The sequence below is a fragment of the Silurus aristotelis genome (assembly GCF_946808225.1).
Source record: "Silurus aristotelis genome assembly, chromosome: 1".
In the NCBI taxonomy this organism is placed as follows: Eukaryota; Metazoa; Chordata; class Actinopteri; order Siluriformes; family Siluridae; genus Silurus; species Silurus aristotelis.
Genome location: NC_139574.1, coordinates 8,681,448 through 8,699,768, shown reverse-complemented (window position 1 = coordinate 8,699,768; position 18,321 = coordinate 8,681,448). Strand labels below are relative to the sequence as shown.

Here is an 18,321-nt window from a genome sequence, read left to right as displayed (position 1 = left end):
AAGGTCTTAGTCACTTCTTTTACAAAGGCCATCTCTACCCGATTGCCCAATTTGGCCAGGCAGCTCATGTTCCAAACTTCGGTTTAACAATTGTGGAGATCAATGCACCCTTGAGAACATTTCATGCAGCATAGAACTTTCTCAAACTAGAATTTAGAAATGTCTCAAGGATGTGAAAATGTGGGGAAAAATACAGGGTCTGAATGCTTTCTAAGAGCACTGTATGACCAAAATAAATCAGGTGACCAAAAAAAAAAAAAAAAAAAAAACTGATCCAGTCATTTGGGTATCCTTCATTTGGAGATCTGGAATGAACAGTAAATTGCTGTTTAACCATCTGACCAAACGAACTGTAACATACCAAACCGAACCAGAGAATCCTGAAATAACTTCTGGCAAAATTGAGAAACCCACAAGATTCCTCCTTCAGTTGCGTGTCAAACTTTATTTGTGCCTGTTCGAATTAGCATCTTGTACACAGCGAAATATTTGTGGGGCTGTTCTGAGTGTGCGGTCTTCTCCTTCTGTAGGTGGCCGGGCTGCAGTTTATTCAACACAATGAGCTGACGCTTACAGCCGTGACACGCCTGCGTCTGGAACATCAGCCTACTTGCTCAGCTCGAACACAACGAGCTCGTAGAGGAAACGCAGATACAACTTTAATGAGGGCTGTGACCTCCGAAAGGAAAGAGAGAGCTGTAACATCTGGACAAAGGAATGCTTGTGGGGAGCTTGTCATTTGTGTGTTTCCTAGCTAGCAGGTTGAACTGATACGTGAGAAGGTCCGCTTACCTCTCAGCCAGAAGCTGCAGCAGGTCTTTGCGATGCTGGACCCGTAACGTGTTGGTCTTGTATTTCGGATTTTCGGCCAGGTGGGGAAGGTTCAGAACCTGAACGTGGACAGGAATATTATAACGGAATAATGAAGTGGATTTTCATTTTAAACATATATCGAATGAAAGTGTTTACATTAGGAGATTCCAAAAATGAAGATAATCATGTGTACTATAAAGATAAAATGAGCGTATCCTCCTTACTTTGCACACTTTGACAAACTGCTGATCATTCCCAGCTGCAACGATAATGTATCCATCGTTTGTTTTGAACCCCTGGACCAAAAAAATTAAGGGAGAAAAAAAAGTTAAGAAAAGCGAAAAACTTTAACAGAGGGTTCCACAAAATCCAAAATGACCAATGATTTAACTTCACTAAGTCATCGGTTCCCAAAGCTTTTTTGCGCCACGGACCGGTTTAATGTCAGACAATATTTTCACGGACCGGCTTTTAAGGTGTGTCGGATAAATACAACAAAATAAAATGATACGACCGGCATAAAAACTGGTATTTTCTAAATATAATAAAAAACGTGAATCCACTGTGTTGTTTGTTGTTCATTTTGCTCGCTTAAGGGTTTGAATTTGGCGGTAATGTATTATGTGTTAGCGGCCGGAGCAGATCCTTTAAGAGGGTAGCGGATGGAGGTAAGACATGTGACCGAGGCATCATGACATGCATCAAGAGTGAGTCATAGACAGATGTGGAGGAGAGAATCCGGTAATTTTCCAAAATAAAACATCGTTCAGAATCAGATAATAAATAAAACAGGCCCGGTACCAACTGACCCAGGAACCGGTGCCGGTCCGCGGCCTGAGGTTGGGGACCACTGCACTAAGTCATTAAAAGCATCCTTGAAATCTTTCAGTTCAAAACCAGAGACATTAGTAGTCTACACCTGGTTTTCTGGCAGGTAATTAAAAGTCCCCTCATCCACACACACAAAAAATCCTGATCCTGGTGTCCAAATGTTTTATAGTTAACGTAGATCTGAAATCGTTTGTTTACATCCCGACACACTGGTTATTATTGAGAAGTCGCCATAGAATATGGAAAACGTGCGAATCGAAGTCTGTTTGATTTTCCACTTCGCCTTCATTAAAACCTGTTCCTCTAACTGCTTCGTGGAAAAAGGTCCCAGTGTCATTTGGGAATGTGGCTGAACATATGTACACAACTTTGGTGTTTAGAGAATATGCGCTCAAGCTTGTGATCCATTTCCAGGACGGGATGAGCAGTCACAGAGGCAGCGTAAACAAGCGAAAATCAAGGTGAACAAATCAGGAAGAACGCCCATGAGGGGTCTAGTGGAGTGCTGATGCCAGAGCGAGCCGCGTGGGAACTCGCCTAAGGGCCAGATCTAACAATCATGGAATGCCACAATTACTCCTCCTGTCATCAGATCGGCTCGAGCGATTTTCCTATTTGGGGACAGATTATGCTAAACAGAAGACAAAAAGACAGACTCAAAAAGCACGTCCTCTTTAAACTTCACAAACCTTTGTTTAGAACTTAAACCTCAATCTTGTATGTTATGTGGGGTGAAATTTGTTTTTCAGGTACTTACACCAGCTTGTCATTTTATACACATTATTAAGCTGATAGCAAAAAAAAAAGAAAAAAGAAAGAGAAAAGCAAAGAAGAAAAGAAAAAAGAGAAATGAAAAGTAAAGAAAACAATAAGAACGAGAACAAGAAAAAATAAGAGAACAAGATATAAAAATAAGAGAAAAGTAAAGAAAAAAAGAGAAGAGAAAAGAAAAAAGAAATGTAAGAAAAAAGAGGAAACATACTTGTTACACGTACAGCAAAGTGAAATTCTTTCTTTGCATATCCCAGTGATTTTAGAAAGCTGGAGTCAGAGCACAGGGTGAGCCATGATACAGCGCCCTCTGCAGCACAGGGGATTAAGGGCCTTGGCTCAGGGGACTCAAAAATGGCATCTTGGTGATATTGGGACTTGAACCCCCGGCCTTCCAGTCAGTAACCCAGAGCCTCAACCACTTAAGCTACCACCTTCTCAATAATGAGGGAGCAACTGAAGGGACTTTACATCATTAAACACAACTATAAATGGATTAAAATAAAACAAAAATATATATAAAAATTGTTTTAAAAAAGGTGTCAGAAAAGTGTACATCTGGGCATCATATTCCAAGTTGAACATTTACTGGGAATTAATGTGAATGAATTAAAGATTTATTGAAATTTAGATTTTAGAATTTAGAAATTAAGAAACACTGACATACAACCATTAATATAAACATTTAATTTGATTATAAGATGTAAACAGATAAAAAAAAAATATTTTTTTTTACTTTGATTTAATCGTCAGTGTAATTTTGTTGCACAATATTCAACACACAGAACGTTTTAAACAAATGTATGTAATTATGTTATTAACGTGAATACTATTTTGTGTGCAGAATTAAAAAAGTTATCTGTTTATGTATTGTTATGCAGTACATATAGAGGGTGTGGTAAGAATTTTCTTTAATACATTCAAGTGCCCTGTTATTGGATAACCTGCAATTTTGTAAATTACTAGTTTATTCCCATTAATTCCAATATATTCCCCTGGAAAGTTTGCAGTATAGTAAATTCCTGGAATTTTGCAACCATAATTATAACATACATTACATGCACTTGATATTTTCTCAGCTGCTGCATCTGTTTTTGTGGATTTTGTTCCACACATTTAACAGATTTGTACAGCATTCTGATTTCTCTTTAAATGTTAGTGTTGCTGTCATATTATACGAACAAATCACTGCCATGTCGTAATGAGAAAGAACTCTTGAGAAAGGTGATAGCACAGTCCACATTTTGTGTCATATCAAGTAGCATCACACGGTCCTGAGAGAAGAGGGAAAATAAGCCGTTTAAGAGACAATGCTAGAGTGCCAAACACCAAACAATCCTGTGCGAGTGCATGTGGTACAACCACCACAAGCTGTAAAAAGTGAATATGGAACACAATCCACACGTCTAAGCGATCTGCAGAACACTAACCCGCCTCAAACGATCTTGTAACTCTCACTGTCTGAAGGTTTTTTCAAGAAAGGCATAAAGAACAATATGCATTATATCGATTTTACAAGTGGAAACCTCTAAAAAGCCGCTATAAAACAAACGTGATGAAACATTAACGCTTTTTTGGGGGGGAGCTGAGGAGCCATATGCTCTGCGCTGGTCTGTACCAAAACAGCACTTCACGTGCAGGAATGTAAAGAAGCGTGAAATTTACAACATTACAATGCAAGCAGAGGTTCTTTGGAAAACTGCCGCTGAGTGGATGCTACTGCTGATTTTAAAAGCGCCCTTCCCATACCCACGTGATAAATGGGTTCAGTCCAATGACCGTGACCCATTTGTCACCAGGATGGGGGGCTTTTTTCATTTAAAACAATGCATAAGACACTGAAAAAAAAAAAAATAGTGTTGCAAAGATTAACTATACAGACTCGATACACAACATTTTATTGTGAATGTGCTGTTCTGTGTTGGTTTAGCAGAAAACAGCTGCTTTTCTTTAACTTAAACACCATGTAAAAGGTCAGTGTCACTTTATGGTGTATATAGTTCCTGTTGTGCCTTTTAAGCTTTGCTGAAGTGACAAAAGACCAAGTGTAACCAGACCACGCTCGAAGGGGTTTGATTCTGGAAGATCACGCAAAAGTTGAAGACATTTGAACTCTCGGTGACACTGAGCATGAAGTCTTGAACTCCGGTTTGCCTCTGTGCCACAAATCCCATTGAAGCTAATGTGCATGAAATGCAGCGGTGTAGTAAATTATGTGACTCTTTACTAAGGGAAAAAAAAACAACAACATCTTTGCGGTTATTTGGCCACTGACTTTGCTCCTCCCCTTAACCACATCTAAAAAGTCTTCCATAAGATCAACATGACAGAAATGTGTCATGAATGAAAACTCGAATGCATGGGATTTTCCAGTGAAAGAACCTTAAATCCAGAACTTTTTTTTTTACTACCATTCAATGTTAAAACTAACTTTAAAAGCATCTGATTTGTTTCTTGTTGGAATCTCAAAAGAAATTTCCACATCATGAGTTTGTCAAAGGAGAAGCAATTAACTTAAACTTACAGAATTCCTGTCTCTACATTTTTATAGGTCATGGAGTTTTGTTCACACTGGAAGGTTGGCTGTAGCCTTTGGCTGACCCTGACTGATAAACACTGCTTAATAACAGGCTTATGATAGACAAAAGCTTTGAGGCTTGTATGGCCCTTTCATTCCCATCTCATCCAAAAAAAGGAAAAGCCTGGCAGATAGCCTGATATAGAAAATGTGCACGTCATTAAAAAAAAAAAAAAAAATTTATATAAAATGTAAAGTTCAAGCCACTGAAACTGACTATCACATTTGTATTTAATTGATCAATATCAAAACACTGCTGTGTGCTTATCTTGGAATTCATTTTCTACTCAATCAGATTCCTGTTCTTGGAGATGAATTTAGACCTCGACCCTTGTAGATCATTCACGGGAAGTTTTGATGTGCCTTCGGAGATTCTTTTCTGCTCTCCAGATCCATTCCTGGCATAGAGGTAATGCTGATGAGGCTGAAGTGTTTCCACAGCAGTATGTACAGTATCTAACAAAAGTAAGTACACCCCTTATATTTTTGCAACTATTTTAATCAGACTTGTTTGGTTCAGATGGTGTCCAGCATGTGTGGCGAATCCCTGGTGAGGAGAACCAAGAAACGCATCATACAGCCATTATTGTCAAAATAACTGGCAACAAACGTTCACCCTAAGTAAACATGTCAAAAACGTGTTGAAAGTGTAAATATAATGTGTGATAACTGGGCATTGAATTCACCAGAGCTGCACAGGTTGTTGCTGGGATCCTCTTCCACTCCTCCATAATTAAATCAAAGAGTTGCTGGATGTTAGACACATGGTGCATCTTCTTGAGAATGCAGTTTTATGTTGGAAAACTGGCGTTCAGCTCAGTTTCTAAAGGGAGGGCATAATGTTTAGCTTCAGAATGTCACAGTACATGTTGGAATCTATGTTTCACTTAATTAACTGCAGCTTCCCAGTCCCAGCTGCACTCATGCAGCCCCAGACCATGATGCTACCACCACCATACTTGACTTGTAGTTAAGACACAGTTTTCTTGGTTCTCCACACCAGGGCATTGCCACACATGCTGGACACCTTTTGAGCCAAACAAGTTTATCTTAGTCTCATCAGACCACAGGACATGGTTCCAGTAATTCATGCTCTTGGACAGGTTGTTCTTCAGCAAACTGTTTGTGGTCTTTCTTGTGAGCCAGCTTCAGAAAAATCTTCCTTCTTAGACGACAGCCATGCAAACCGACTTGTTGCAGTCTGAGGCGTCTGGTCTGAGCACTGACAAGAAGACCTTCCGCTTCTGCAACCTCTAAAGCAATGCTGCAGCACTCGTGCGTCTGTTTTTGAAGCTAGCTTCTGCACCTGACGCACAGCACGAGGACTTAACTTATTTGATCGACCGTTGCATGGAGGGTTCCGAGTGGAACCAGTCTTGAAAAACCTCTGTATGACCCTGACAACTGTACAATCTTAGTTTCTTCTCAGTATCTTTTTATAGCCTCAGCATTTGTGTGGAGAGCAACAATTTTTATTCTCAAATCCTCAGAGGTGCCATGTTGAACATCCAGTGGTTCAATGAGAGAAATGTTCTCAAAGCACCAAATTGTATATAATATTTGCAATTTACATAATATTTATATTTAATATATCCAAGTTTCATTTCTATAGTATTGTCCCTTGAGAAGATCTACTAAAATAGATGCTGAAATGTGAGGGATTGTACTCTTGTGAGATACTGTATGTATACAAAAACTTAACACGATTGTAAATTAAAATAGCCTATATAGTAAAACTTCAATTCCACTTTTACAAAGATTTAAGGAATTAAATAGTTTTTGTCCAAAATGTACCACCGGTCGAAAGTAAATACCCCACCAAAAACCAGAGCCCGTTTATCAATTCAGCTTAACTTCCATTCATTTCCAAAAATAATCACCACTACAAAGTAAATAGGAAAAGCAATTTCCTGAATGAAATGAATTAAAATCAAAGGATTCTTCGTTTATCAGAAAACGTCTAAACTTCGTTTGACAGCCTTTAATCCAGCTGTTCCATAAATAGGTGTAAAAGCACATGATCAAATACTAAACCCAATATGTAAGCACTTTTTTTATTGACGTAAATGCAGTTCCCACCATTAATACGCTGTGATATGCATGTGCACTCTGAGTAAAACAGCAGAAAGTAGACAGAACATATTTCACACTTAATCATGGTGATGTATCTAGCATGCCCTGCTTCTCTCCCAAAACAGTTCCCACACTGCACTAGCACAAGTCTGAGGCTGCTATGGAACATTACGTCTGAGCATCATCACCCACTGACCTCTTCCTGATGCTTATACAATACATGCGATTCAGTAAAAAAAAAAAAAAAAAAAAAAAAAAAAAAAAAAAAAAGAGGAGCTGAAAGAGCAGCTCTGCCTGACCTCAATTTTTCCTCGAGAGTTTGGTTTTCTTGATTTTCACAATAATCCATAATGATGAGCATTCAAACTATTGACTAAACACACTTCAAACTGAGCTCAGGTGCTTCCTGTGGCAGTCGCTCAATAGTAAAATGGTTAAATTATATGTTCAATAGCTTAAACATAGTAGAGCAAGGCTATGAATATGGATTAGAGCTGCAGCTATCGATTTTTTTAGCAATCAAGTATTCTTCCGATTATTCCATTGATTATTCGAGTAATCGGATCAAAAGTACTTTTTCTTTATTAAAGCGCAATACTAAACATACAAGACAAAATACGACGGGTCTTTCGAAATAAACAGGTAATTTGCTTTTACAATTTACCTGTTTATTTTACATTTTTATGGGTAAAATTCCATTTAGTGTATTTAATTGCCATATTACATTAAAATGCAAATACAAATATAAAATATAAATATAAAAATCTATTTCAAATGACTCTGGTCTACATGTAAACACACTGTATGGTATTTTTCTTTATGTTTTAGTTTGAAACTTTGTCGTTTTCTTTGGCCTGAATCTTCTCCTCGTTCCACCATTTTTCAATTCTGCAGCCTCTTAAGTGTTTACCTGTCCAGAGCGCTCCAGAGTTTAGCTGGTGGTGCGTCAGTAATAATGGTCCATGGGAAAACACAGTGCTCTGTGTGTAGTTAAAGGAACTAAACGAAACATTGCGGCAAATAATTTGCTTTGATTATTTATTTCTTTTTCTTTTTTTTGCATTTGAATATTGAAGTAACTTGAGAAATCGTTTCAGCCCTAGTATAGACCCCTGATCAAATTTCAGCACCAAAAAGCTAGATAAACACATGCAGCTACTTCTAGAACTTCGCCCCCGTGGGCTCCAGAATTTTAAAACACAAAAAAATTGGAACCAGCAGGATTCAACCAAATAGCTAGTGATGGAAAAGTCTTGTTCAAGTAATTAAGAACCCAATTACCATAACCAAACCTTCAAAAACCTCAAAACAATGACTTGAAAAATATTTAATTGACTCAACGCTCTACGATAGAAAGATAAGACACAAGCCAATCATATGCATTTTACACAGGAGAGGCACTTGAAGGACTAGAAGAGCATTAGAGTATGAGGTACTGCTCATCTGTCAGCACTATCACTATAGTGAAGATGTTAGATGTTAGTATCTACATGCAAGATATTAAATAAGCAATGTACAAATCTACCAGTAAAATCAATATATACACCTAAAGATTCACAGGAATTATGGCGTTAAGCTTTCAAGCGTTAATAAAACCACTATAAATAATTTTCTCCATTCATTTTTTGAGAAGCAAACATGGTTTTCTGCCTTAAGCAATGAAGAAATATGGACGAAAGTTTGTAGACACCTGACCAAACCATTCCATATCTAGTTTCTGTTTGCTGTTATAATAACCTCCACTCTTCTGGGAAGATGTTCCACTAGATTTTGAAGTAGGTTTGTGGAAACTTTTCATGGCTTTTTGACTAATAAGGGTGTTAGTAAAGTCAGGTACTGATGTATAGGTGAGGTGAGGAGGCCTGGGATGCAGTCAGCATTCCAATTCATTCCAAAGGTGTTCAACAGGGTTGAGCTCAGAGATTTATAAAAGAGGCCACTCAAAATCTTCCACTTTAATTAAGGTAAAGCATGTGCACAGGGGCATTGTCATGCTAGGCAGGTTTGGGTCTCCGAGTTTAGATTAGACAGTTTTGGTTCAAGGCAATGCAATGCAGTTTCAACCAGAAGCGCATTGGTGCCAGTGTAAAATATTTACATATGTACCAGTTGGTAAGGATATGATATATTATACATATAAATAATGACAGATGAATGAACAATATGAAATGAGCAATATGAATATAAACAAACAGTACACACAGAGAGAGGTGATTATATACAATGAAGGAGGTATTGTATACATTGTTTAGGGAAGGTTATATACATGTGCAAAACCTGATTAAAAGACAGGAGGTAGCAGAGCTGAAGATGTTGAGGTTTTCGTTGGGAGTGATGAGAATGAACAGGATTAGAAATGAGTTTATTGGAGAGACCGCGCATGTAGGACGTTTTAGAGACAAGGTGAGGGAGGCGAGATTAAGATGGTTTGGACATTTGCAGAGGAGGGACATGGGGTATATCGGTAGGAGAATGCTGAGGATGGAGCCACCAGGAAGGAGGAAAAGAGGAAGACAAAGAGGATGTTTATGGATGTGTTGAGGAAAGACAGGCAGGTAGTTGGGTTGAAAGAGGCAGATGTAGAGGACAGGGGGGTATGGAGACAGATGGCCCGCTGTGGCGACCCCCAGTCTATGGGCAGGGTAAAAAAAAAAGGTAATTGTGCTTACAGATCAAGTGAATCCCAATATTTTTGTCAATATAGTGTAGGTAACAAATGTATTGACTTTAACACGATTTAATCTTGTATTCGTTTTCAAATGGATTAAGCCACGGGTTTGCTTATCAGGGACAAACTTACACTTATAAAGAACATACTTATTTTTTATCACCACATTATCTGTGTAAAGCTGCTTTGAGAAATTGTTCATTGTTAAAAGTGCAATACAAATAAAAATGAATTGAATTGAATTAAGGCTGGGGGGAGTGGTGGCTCCAGCGGTTAAGGCGCTGAGTTGCCGATCGGAAGGTCTGGGGTTCAAGCCCCGGTATCGCCAAGCTGCCACTCTTGGGCCCTTGAGCAAGGCCCTTAACCCTCTATGCTCCAGGGGTCCCTTACGAGGGAAATATCAAGGTCCGTGACGTCGGAGTGACGTGGGGCCGCCTTCCCGTGGGCTCACCACCTGCAGGAGGGACCGTAAGGGACGGTGCTGTGAGGATTGGGCAGCAGTCGAAGGCGGGGGCCTGCTTAGACTGCTGCCCCCACGACCCGAATTACGGATAAGCGGGAGAAAATGAATGAATGAATGAATGAATTAAGGCTCTGAAGAACAATTGTTAAATGATATAAAGTAAAGGACAAGTTGAAAGTAAAAAAAAAGCCCTGTGTTTTGCATTTCAAATCAATGTTTGCAAGAAAGGAGAAAGGCCCACAATCCAACTCGAACCCAAAGACAGGCTGCACAAAAGCACTCCTGTTCTGATCACACACTCCAATAACTGCTAACAGCTTCCTTTCACAGCAAATGCCAGTGAGGATTGTAATTATGACTGCTCTTTATTATAGTTTTATTTGACTGAGGAATTACAGAATACATGAATAAAATCCTTAAATTATGCATACTGCATTTTTATCTATTATCATATTATCCTTTTTATTGCTTACATTCTTGTGTTACTAATCATTTCGCAATACAAATATACCATTCTTTTTTATTCGGAGAAAGAGAGAGATGGAGAACAGCCTGAAGAGAAGAAACCACTGATCTATATTCCTTGACAGTTTAACAGAGCAGGTTGACACGAACGCACATGTCCAGGTAAAGCAGTAGAGCCAAAGCAGTCAGCAGGGAGACAAATGGACAGACTCATAGAGCATATTAAAGAGCACAGTGACCTGCTAGGATCATGCTGCTGCTGATTTACAGAGCAGCATGTAATAAGTCCACAGTGCAAATATATCAAGAGTAAAAAAAAAAAAAAAAGACGAATCTTCACCAAAACAGCGTGAAAATTTGTTTTCCCACCCACCCCCCCGGACCTGACCGGTCAAACAAATACAGGATGTACTGATGTTGCAAAACAATTTGCAATGCTACAATTTTAATGCTTAAAAGATTATATGCATAAAACATCTGCTTTGTTACTTTATTATTTGAAAGCTAACAGTAATAACCAATTGTCTAGAGTTTCATAACAGACGTTTTGAGAATGATTCCACACAAGATCGAGCTAAGCTTTTATAATCAATGTTCACACTAAGATTATAATTCAGTCACATTTCAATAAATGTGTTTCAAAGAAAACACAACAAATCAGACATTGGATTACTTAAATTGTAATTTACCCTAAGTGCACACACACAGACACACATTATCACTTAGCACCCATATTTTAAAAATAACAATTTGAAAGATTAATGGATTAGTATGGCTTCAAATTAAAGGATACAATTTACTTTAATATACACCTATATACCCAAAGTTTGTAGACACCTGACCAGATGATATGCAAAGGCTTTTTAAACATTTCATTCCACATTTAGTCCCCATTTGCTGTCATAATAACTTCCACTCCTCTGGGTGCTTGTGGAGATTTGTGCTCATTTAGCCACAAAGCCTTTTGTAAAGTCAAGGAACTGAGGTATAGTGAGGTGAGGAGGACTGGGGTGCAATCAGCGCTCCAATTCATCCCAACGGTGTTAAATACGTTTGAGGTCTGAGCTGTAGCTCTTTATCTCCAATTAATTTTAACCGTATCTTCATGCAGCTGTTCTATAGGGCTCTGATCTTAACCCTGCTGAACACCTTTTAAGAAACAAAATTGTACGCCGAACTTTGTTGGTCGACGTCCGATTTTGAAGCCAAACCAGTTCCATACAACAGAGGAACAAGCATGCATGGGCAACTGCAGTTTGTGAGCTTGTGGGCTTTAACAATAGGCATGGCAAAAGTGAACAAGATAAGTCAGAAAGTCATGTTGAAGAGCACGAGGAAGAATTGGTTAAAAAGAAGGGGGGGGGGGTCCTTTGTCGTATGAAACTGGCTTTGGTTCAAAATCTCAGTCAACAACCAACAAACACTATTATGCATTTTGTGTCGCTGTGGTGTTGTAGCCAATGGTTAAAACACCAGAAATATCAAACCACTTGGAAACTATGAATATGAGGAATGCACCGAGATGCGTGCAAGATATTCCCGGAGAGCACCCGAAGAGCACGGTTTCCACTCAGCAATCAATAAAGTCTTTATTCTTTGCCTGGTACTCCTCGATAAGGAGTACGGCAGTGTATAAGGAAAGACATAAGTGCAATAACACATCACAAAGCAAAGGACATGGTACCCATTCAAACTGCAGAGAAGGTGGTTTCAGAAAAAAATAATTTTACTCTGAAGCCAAGATACAAGATTCCAAATTTGTCCTCATATCACAAATTTAATATCGATATTGTGAAGAAATATCATGAAATGAATTTTAGCTCACATCTTCATTTGCAGCATTTAGCAGACGCCCTTGTCCAGAGCGACGTACAAAAGTGCACAAGAGTCTCTCACAATAAATCTACACTGGTACGCAAGATTATAAACTTAATATAAATATAACTCTTGAATTCTACAAAGCAAACTTGGAAAGTGCTTATTTAGGTGTTTCAGGTGGGTCTTCAACTGTTGCTTAAAGATAGCCAGGGACTCCGCTGTATGGACATCTAGGGGAAGTTCATTCCACCACCTCGGTGCCAGAACAGAAGTGTGCTTACCTCTTATTCTGAGAGAAGGTGGTACCAGCCGAGCACTGCTGGAGGATCTCAGACATTTACATTTACATTTGCGGCATTTAGCAGACGCCCTTATCCAGAGCGACGTACAAAAGTGCGTGGTGCAGTAGCTTTCATTGGGATGTTCTCAGTGTCAGTGCAGACACATGACCTGTAAATCCTATGGTCAGGTTCCCACAAACATTTGTCTATATAGAGATATAGTATAGTATATGTACAGAGAACTACTTCAGCTTGAGTCCCTGATCAAAGAAAATTCGTTCATCCATGTTGCTGCAGACTGGCACTAATCTTTCATGGCCTGCATACTTGTGCCTCCACCACACACTGTTTAGAATGTGTACAAATTTTAAGAAATCGTGTTCTGAACTTTTTTTTCAATCAGGGTTTGTTTGTTTTTTTAAATACACAAATGACTAGTTAAAATTCTTTCATATACCCACAAAGAGCCATGAAGAACAAGGTGTGACCAAACAACAAGCCAAACAACAATCCTTAAGGAAAGGTTTCATAAACAGTTGAACCATTCAGCAGACTTTTATCTGCAAAAAGCATGCACTCAAGTTAGCATGCACTGGCAACATGCTAGTTCTGAAGAGCTGTGGCAGCCTGATCAAGAAAAAACGACCGCTCAACACTTTACACAAACATGGGAGCTATTGCAAACCAGCTTTTTCAAATAGCCACAAAGGAAACAGGAAAATTAAAACAAGTCTGATTTGGGTTTTGCTGTAAATCTAGCATTTCACCACGTCATTGCTCATAACAGTCCTCCACTCCCAAAACTATCAGACTGGAACACAAAATAAAGAGCGATGTTTTGAAGATGAAAAAGCTTCTTCACTGAGCCGCATTGCAGACACCGAGACACTGGGAACCATTTTATTTTATTTTTCAGTAATCCAACAGAGATGCCATCCACTGAACCAATGCATAGTTAGGACTTAGCCACCCCTTCCATCTTCACTGAATGGTGGTGCTTGGACAGGTTTTGAAGAACATGGAGCTACACAGGACGTACTGTTCCCTTGGTATTCTGCCGTTAAAGATTTTTTTTTTAATAAAGACCAAAGGAATCAAACAACTCAGTACGTCACACAGCGAACATCTGGGCCACACAACCACACACCCTGTGAAACAGAGAGAATGCTGTGATTCCACATGGAAACTTCACAAGGAGAGTGTGTGTGTGTTGGGTGTGGAAAGAGCTGCAAGTATACTCATACTAGCTATTTGCATTCAGAAGTAGATGAAGGACAGTATGTGTTATTGTTAAAAACATTTACTTACATTTAATAATCAATCAGTGATATATTTCTATAAATATATACACTGATCAGTGATTACTGATAGACTGCTTAAAAATATAATACAAATATATACAGTGCTATGTGTTAATAGTTTATTTCTATTAATTAATAAAAAAAAAATGGAAAGGAAATGAACAGAAGAGAAATTTAAATCGAATCATTATTTGGTTTGCTTTGCCTGCAAAGCAACATCAATTCTTCTTCCTGTTTGCTGTATACTTTAACAGTTTATGAAAGAACTTGGCTGGTAGGTTGTTCCAAACATCTTGGTGAACTAACCACAGATCTTCTGTGGATGTAACTGTCTCAAATCCCTCAGTTTGTTTGTGTAATCCCAGACAGACCCAACGATGTTGAGATCAGAGCTTCCAGGACTTCTTGCTCTTCTCTAAGCCGAAGATAGTTCTTAATGACATTGGCTGTGTGTTTTGGTTCCTTGATCTGCTACAGAATAACTTTAAGGCTAATCAGATGTCTCTTTGATGGTACTGCATGAGGGATAAGTATCTGCTTGTATTTCTTAGCATTAAGAGCGCCATTAATCCTGACCAAGTTTTCAAGACCATTTGCAGAAATGCAGCCCCAAACTTCCAAGGAACCTCCACCATGCTTCAAGACTGCCTGCAGACACTCATCACTATTCCATTTTTTACTTGTTTTTTGCCACAGCCAAATATTTCAGATTTACGACAGTCCAGAGCACCTGCTGGCATTTTTCTGACCCCCATTTCCAATGGCTATAAGGCCACAAATATTCCATGAAGATCACTACTGGCCAAGCTTTCGAACAGTTGTTCGGTGAACCAGGGTCCCACTAGTTTCTGCCAGTTCTTCGTTGATGGTATTGCTGGACATGTTTTGACCACCATTGCCCATTTCTTTGTGCTTACATAGCTTGAACAGCACTATCTTAAACCCTCAGTATGCTTTAAAAGACTGTTGAAAGATCATTACTCGCAATATTACACTTCAGTGCTCATGTTAGTTCTCTCTCTCCAGTGTTCTGTATTGTTTAAAGACTATGATCACACTCTTGATGTCACCCAAATGAGGATGGGTTCCCTTTTGAGTCTGGTTCCTCTCAAGGTTTCTTCCTCATAACATCTAAGGGAGTTTTTCCCTTGCCACAGTCACCATGGCTGCTCATCAGGGATAAATGCACACCATTCACCCTAACTCTTAAATTCTGTAAAGCTGCTTTGAGACAATGTCTGTTGTGAAAAGCGCTATAGACATAAACTTAACTTGACTTGAAATCTTTGCCTGGGAAATAACTTGTTGATTCAGTGTAGCTACCTGGTGTCTTGTTGCTGTGCTCAGTCTTGCCATGGTGTATGACTTGCGACATGAAGCAGACTTCCGTAACCTTTACATTATTAGAAGGGTGTTCCTCACCCAGTTTTAAGCCTCCTACACAGCTGCTTCTGATTCAGTTAATGACTGTGTATGAAATTGATGATCATTAGCACCTGCTTGGTATAATTGGTTAATCATACACCTGACTCTGATCCTACAAAATCAATGACTTTGTGCTAGTGTTAAAGCCAGACACACCAAATGTTCGCTCACTTTGAGTTTTGGCAAATTGATCAAATATATATAAAACTCAAATAAATATTTTGAAAAGCATTCTTAATTCACAGCATTTTTTTTCACAAGTGCCTACATTTTTTGCACAGTACTGTACCCCTGGGACACCTGCTTTTTCCTGTTACCATACTTTCAGAGGCACACAATTTTCTATGCACTTGAACTAGCAGACTCAAACCTGTTCCAGCATGACAATGAGCAAAATCACATTGCAGCTCTATGAAGATATGATTTACATGGATCGGAGTGGAAAATCATCATTGACCCTAACCCTCCTGGACACTTTTGGGATAAATGTAAACGCAGACTGCACCCCCAGGCCTCCTCACCTCACCTATATCAGCACCCGACATTACTAACACAGGAACAGGATAGATAATTTATATATACACATTTATATATAAACATTCGAAATTTTGTTTGATTAAAATCCCTCTGTATTACATTTCGTATATTTTTGTGATTTCTTTTTAATACCACTATTATATTAAGTTTATACAATTTCCTTTTTATGCTGTAGTCACTTTTGTTTAATTAATATCCAATTCAAAAGCACATTATTTCAACATCATCATCCCAGTGCATCGTCTCATACCTGATATGGGACTATACTCTCGTGAGCTGTTCCCCATCTTCTGGCCTCTTTTCCAGCGTTGAGGTAGTTCGCGGCAATGTGTGTGAGGCAAGCCACCTGAGAAAGCACAAACCAGAGAATAGTATAAATTGGTCGATCTGTCAGTAAACTCATTAGACCCTGCTTCTGGACAGTTTCAGAGTGTTTTGCTGTTTGTAAAGTGTTCACTAAGATTCAAGCCAGTATACTTAAGAAGTCAGAACTAATAAAACTTTAACCGGACAATATACTGATCACTGGAGCAGGCCAAAAAAAACCCTGAGATTTAATTTACTAGCTCATCTGTGTGAAGAACAAAGGCGGATTTTATGATGCCCAGGTGAGAAAAAGAGAGACGACAAGGCAGCTGAAATAATATTTTTGTGATGTGAAGGGAGAGAAAAAAAAAAAAAAAGTTATTCAAAACTGTGGCCACAAACACTGACAGAAAGACGGAAAACTTGCAGAGATTAAAGGAGGTCTGTGAAGATTTGACGCAGTGTCGCATGCAGAGCCTCCAGGAAAAAAAGGCCCAACTTGTTCAAGGCCAGACAGACCGCCACAGTGATCCTGTCTGGCTCAGAACCTTGCATTTAACCCATGTATTACAGCACAGCTGCTCTGATCCACTGATTATCCTATTCTGTATTTAAAAAGCACCCTCTCCTGTACTGAGGTAGTTTTGATTTTGCTACTTGCCAAAAATATACATATTTTATATTGCTAATGATTTTTTTTTTTTAACACTGCCACAACATTGCAATCAATTATTTTTTTTACTTTCCATCTACAGTTACTTCTTACTTCCTGCTCTTTATATAATACAGAGCAGTGAATTCACACTTCTCCAAATTGGTCCAAAAATGTTGATTCTATAGAACAGCAGCTCCATTGGATCTTTCATCTACAATCAGTAACGTACTCAATCCATAACTGCCGTTATAGTAATAGCTCATTTATATGCTCTCAATTAAAAAACAATTAAAACCTAAAACACATTAAACGCAAAAGTACATACAATAAAATATGTTGACAGTAATTGACAGAAATAAAGCATTTTCCAACTGATGCTCATTGACACTGGAGACTTCCTTCTATAGATCAAAAACACTTCTTAAGCATGTCTTTTGTTGTTGTAGAAATCAAATGTAAGTAGTAAGGAAGTATTTTACTTTGAAATATCTGTATTTTAGAGTATTTTATTCTTCAGAAACCTTCACACCACTTTTCAGGAAAAAAAAAACCTGCCATTCCTCACCGCTCTAAAGTTGATGTCGACTGGGTTATTGGTTTTGGCGATTAATCGGCACCGACAGTTGATTGCTGGAACTATTGGCAAAAATCTATACCGATAGTTTTTCCGGGCTGCGTCTGTGGCTCGAGTGTACGAGAAGGTCAGATGTCATTATATTGTACAAGAGCGGCCTCTAGAGGCGAATCACCGATGCCAGGTGCTGTTTGTTGGTGTGTTTTTAATTTAATTTAGAAGTAACATTTATTTGAAGTGTTCATTTTTGTTTCAGTTTAAATGCATGTCATATTTTCCTTAATATTTATTAATATGATTAATATATTCATATTTATTAAATGTAGTGCATTTTCATGATTCAGTACTTTTTTTTTTTATAGAGTTCAGTAATATTTTACATTGAGTGTTTTTTTTTATTTTTTTTTAATTTAGTATCCATTATAAAATCTACCAGCTTATTAATTAATTGGTTATCGGCAAATACGATCAAACCAAGATATAGGAAAAAAAACTATCGTTCGACCTCTACTCTGAGGTAAAATCGTAAATGCTGTTAAATGAGAAACCATTGCAAGAGTGCAAGTGTAACACCACGTTCTGGTAAGTGTGTGTATGTGTGTGTGTGTGTGTGTGTGTGTGTGTGTGTGTTGTAAGGTTTCTCCAACTGTGTAACTTAAGATATAATAAAAAAAAATATTTTTTCAACGTGCATAAGACAAGCATTTAATTGCATCAATTATTCAATCTGCTCGCCAAGACAAATGCTTTTATTTTTATCGT

The 18,321-nt window shown here is 38.4% G+C and overlaps 1 protein-coding gene across 1 annotated transcript in view; it reads right to left on the bottom strand.

Moving 5' to 3' along the window:
• sugct (succinyl-CoA:glutarate-CoA transferase) overlaps nucleotides 1-18,321 on the bottom strand; it is a 133,519-nt gene that overhangs the window by 73,805 nt on the left and 41,393 nt on the right. Inside the window, exons 9-11 of the mRNA XM_083547367.1 lie at nucleotides 16,275-16,370; nucleotides 1,038-1,109; nucleotides 793-890 (exon numbers count right to left, since the gene is read on the bottom strand). Of these exons, the coding sequence (XP_083403493.1) occupies nucleotides 793-890; nucleotides 1,038-1,109; nucleotides 16,275-16,370 (266 nt within the window). The remainder of the gene's footprint in view (nucleotides 1-792; nucleotides 891-1,037; nucleotides 1,110-16,274; nucleotides 16,371-18,321) is intronic.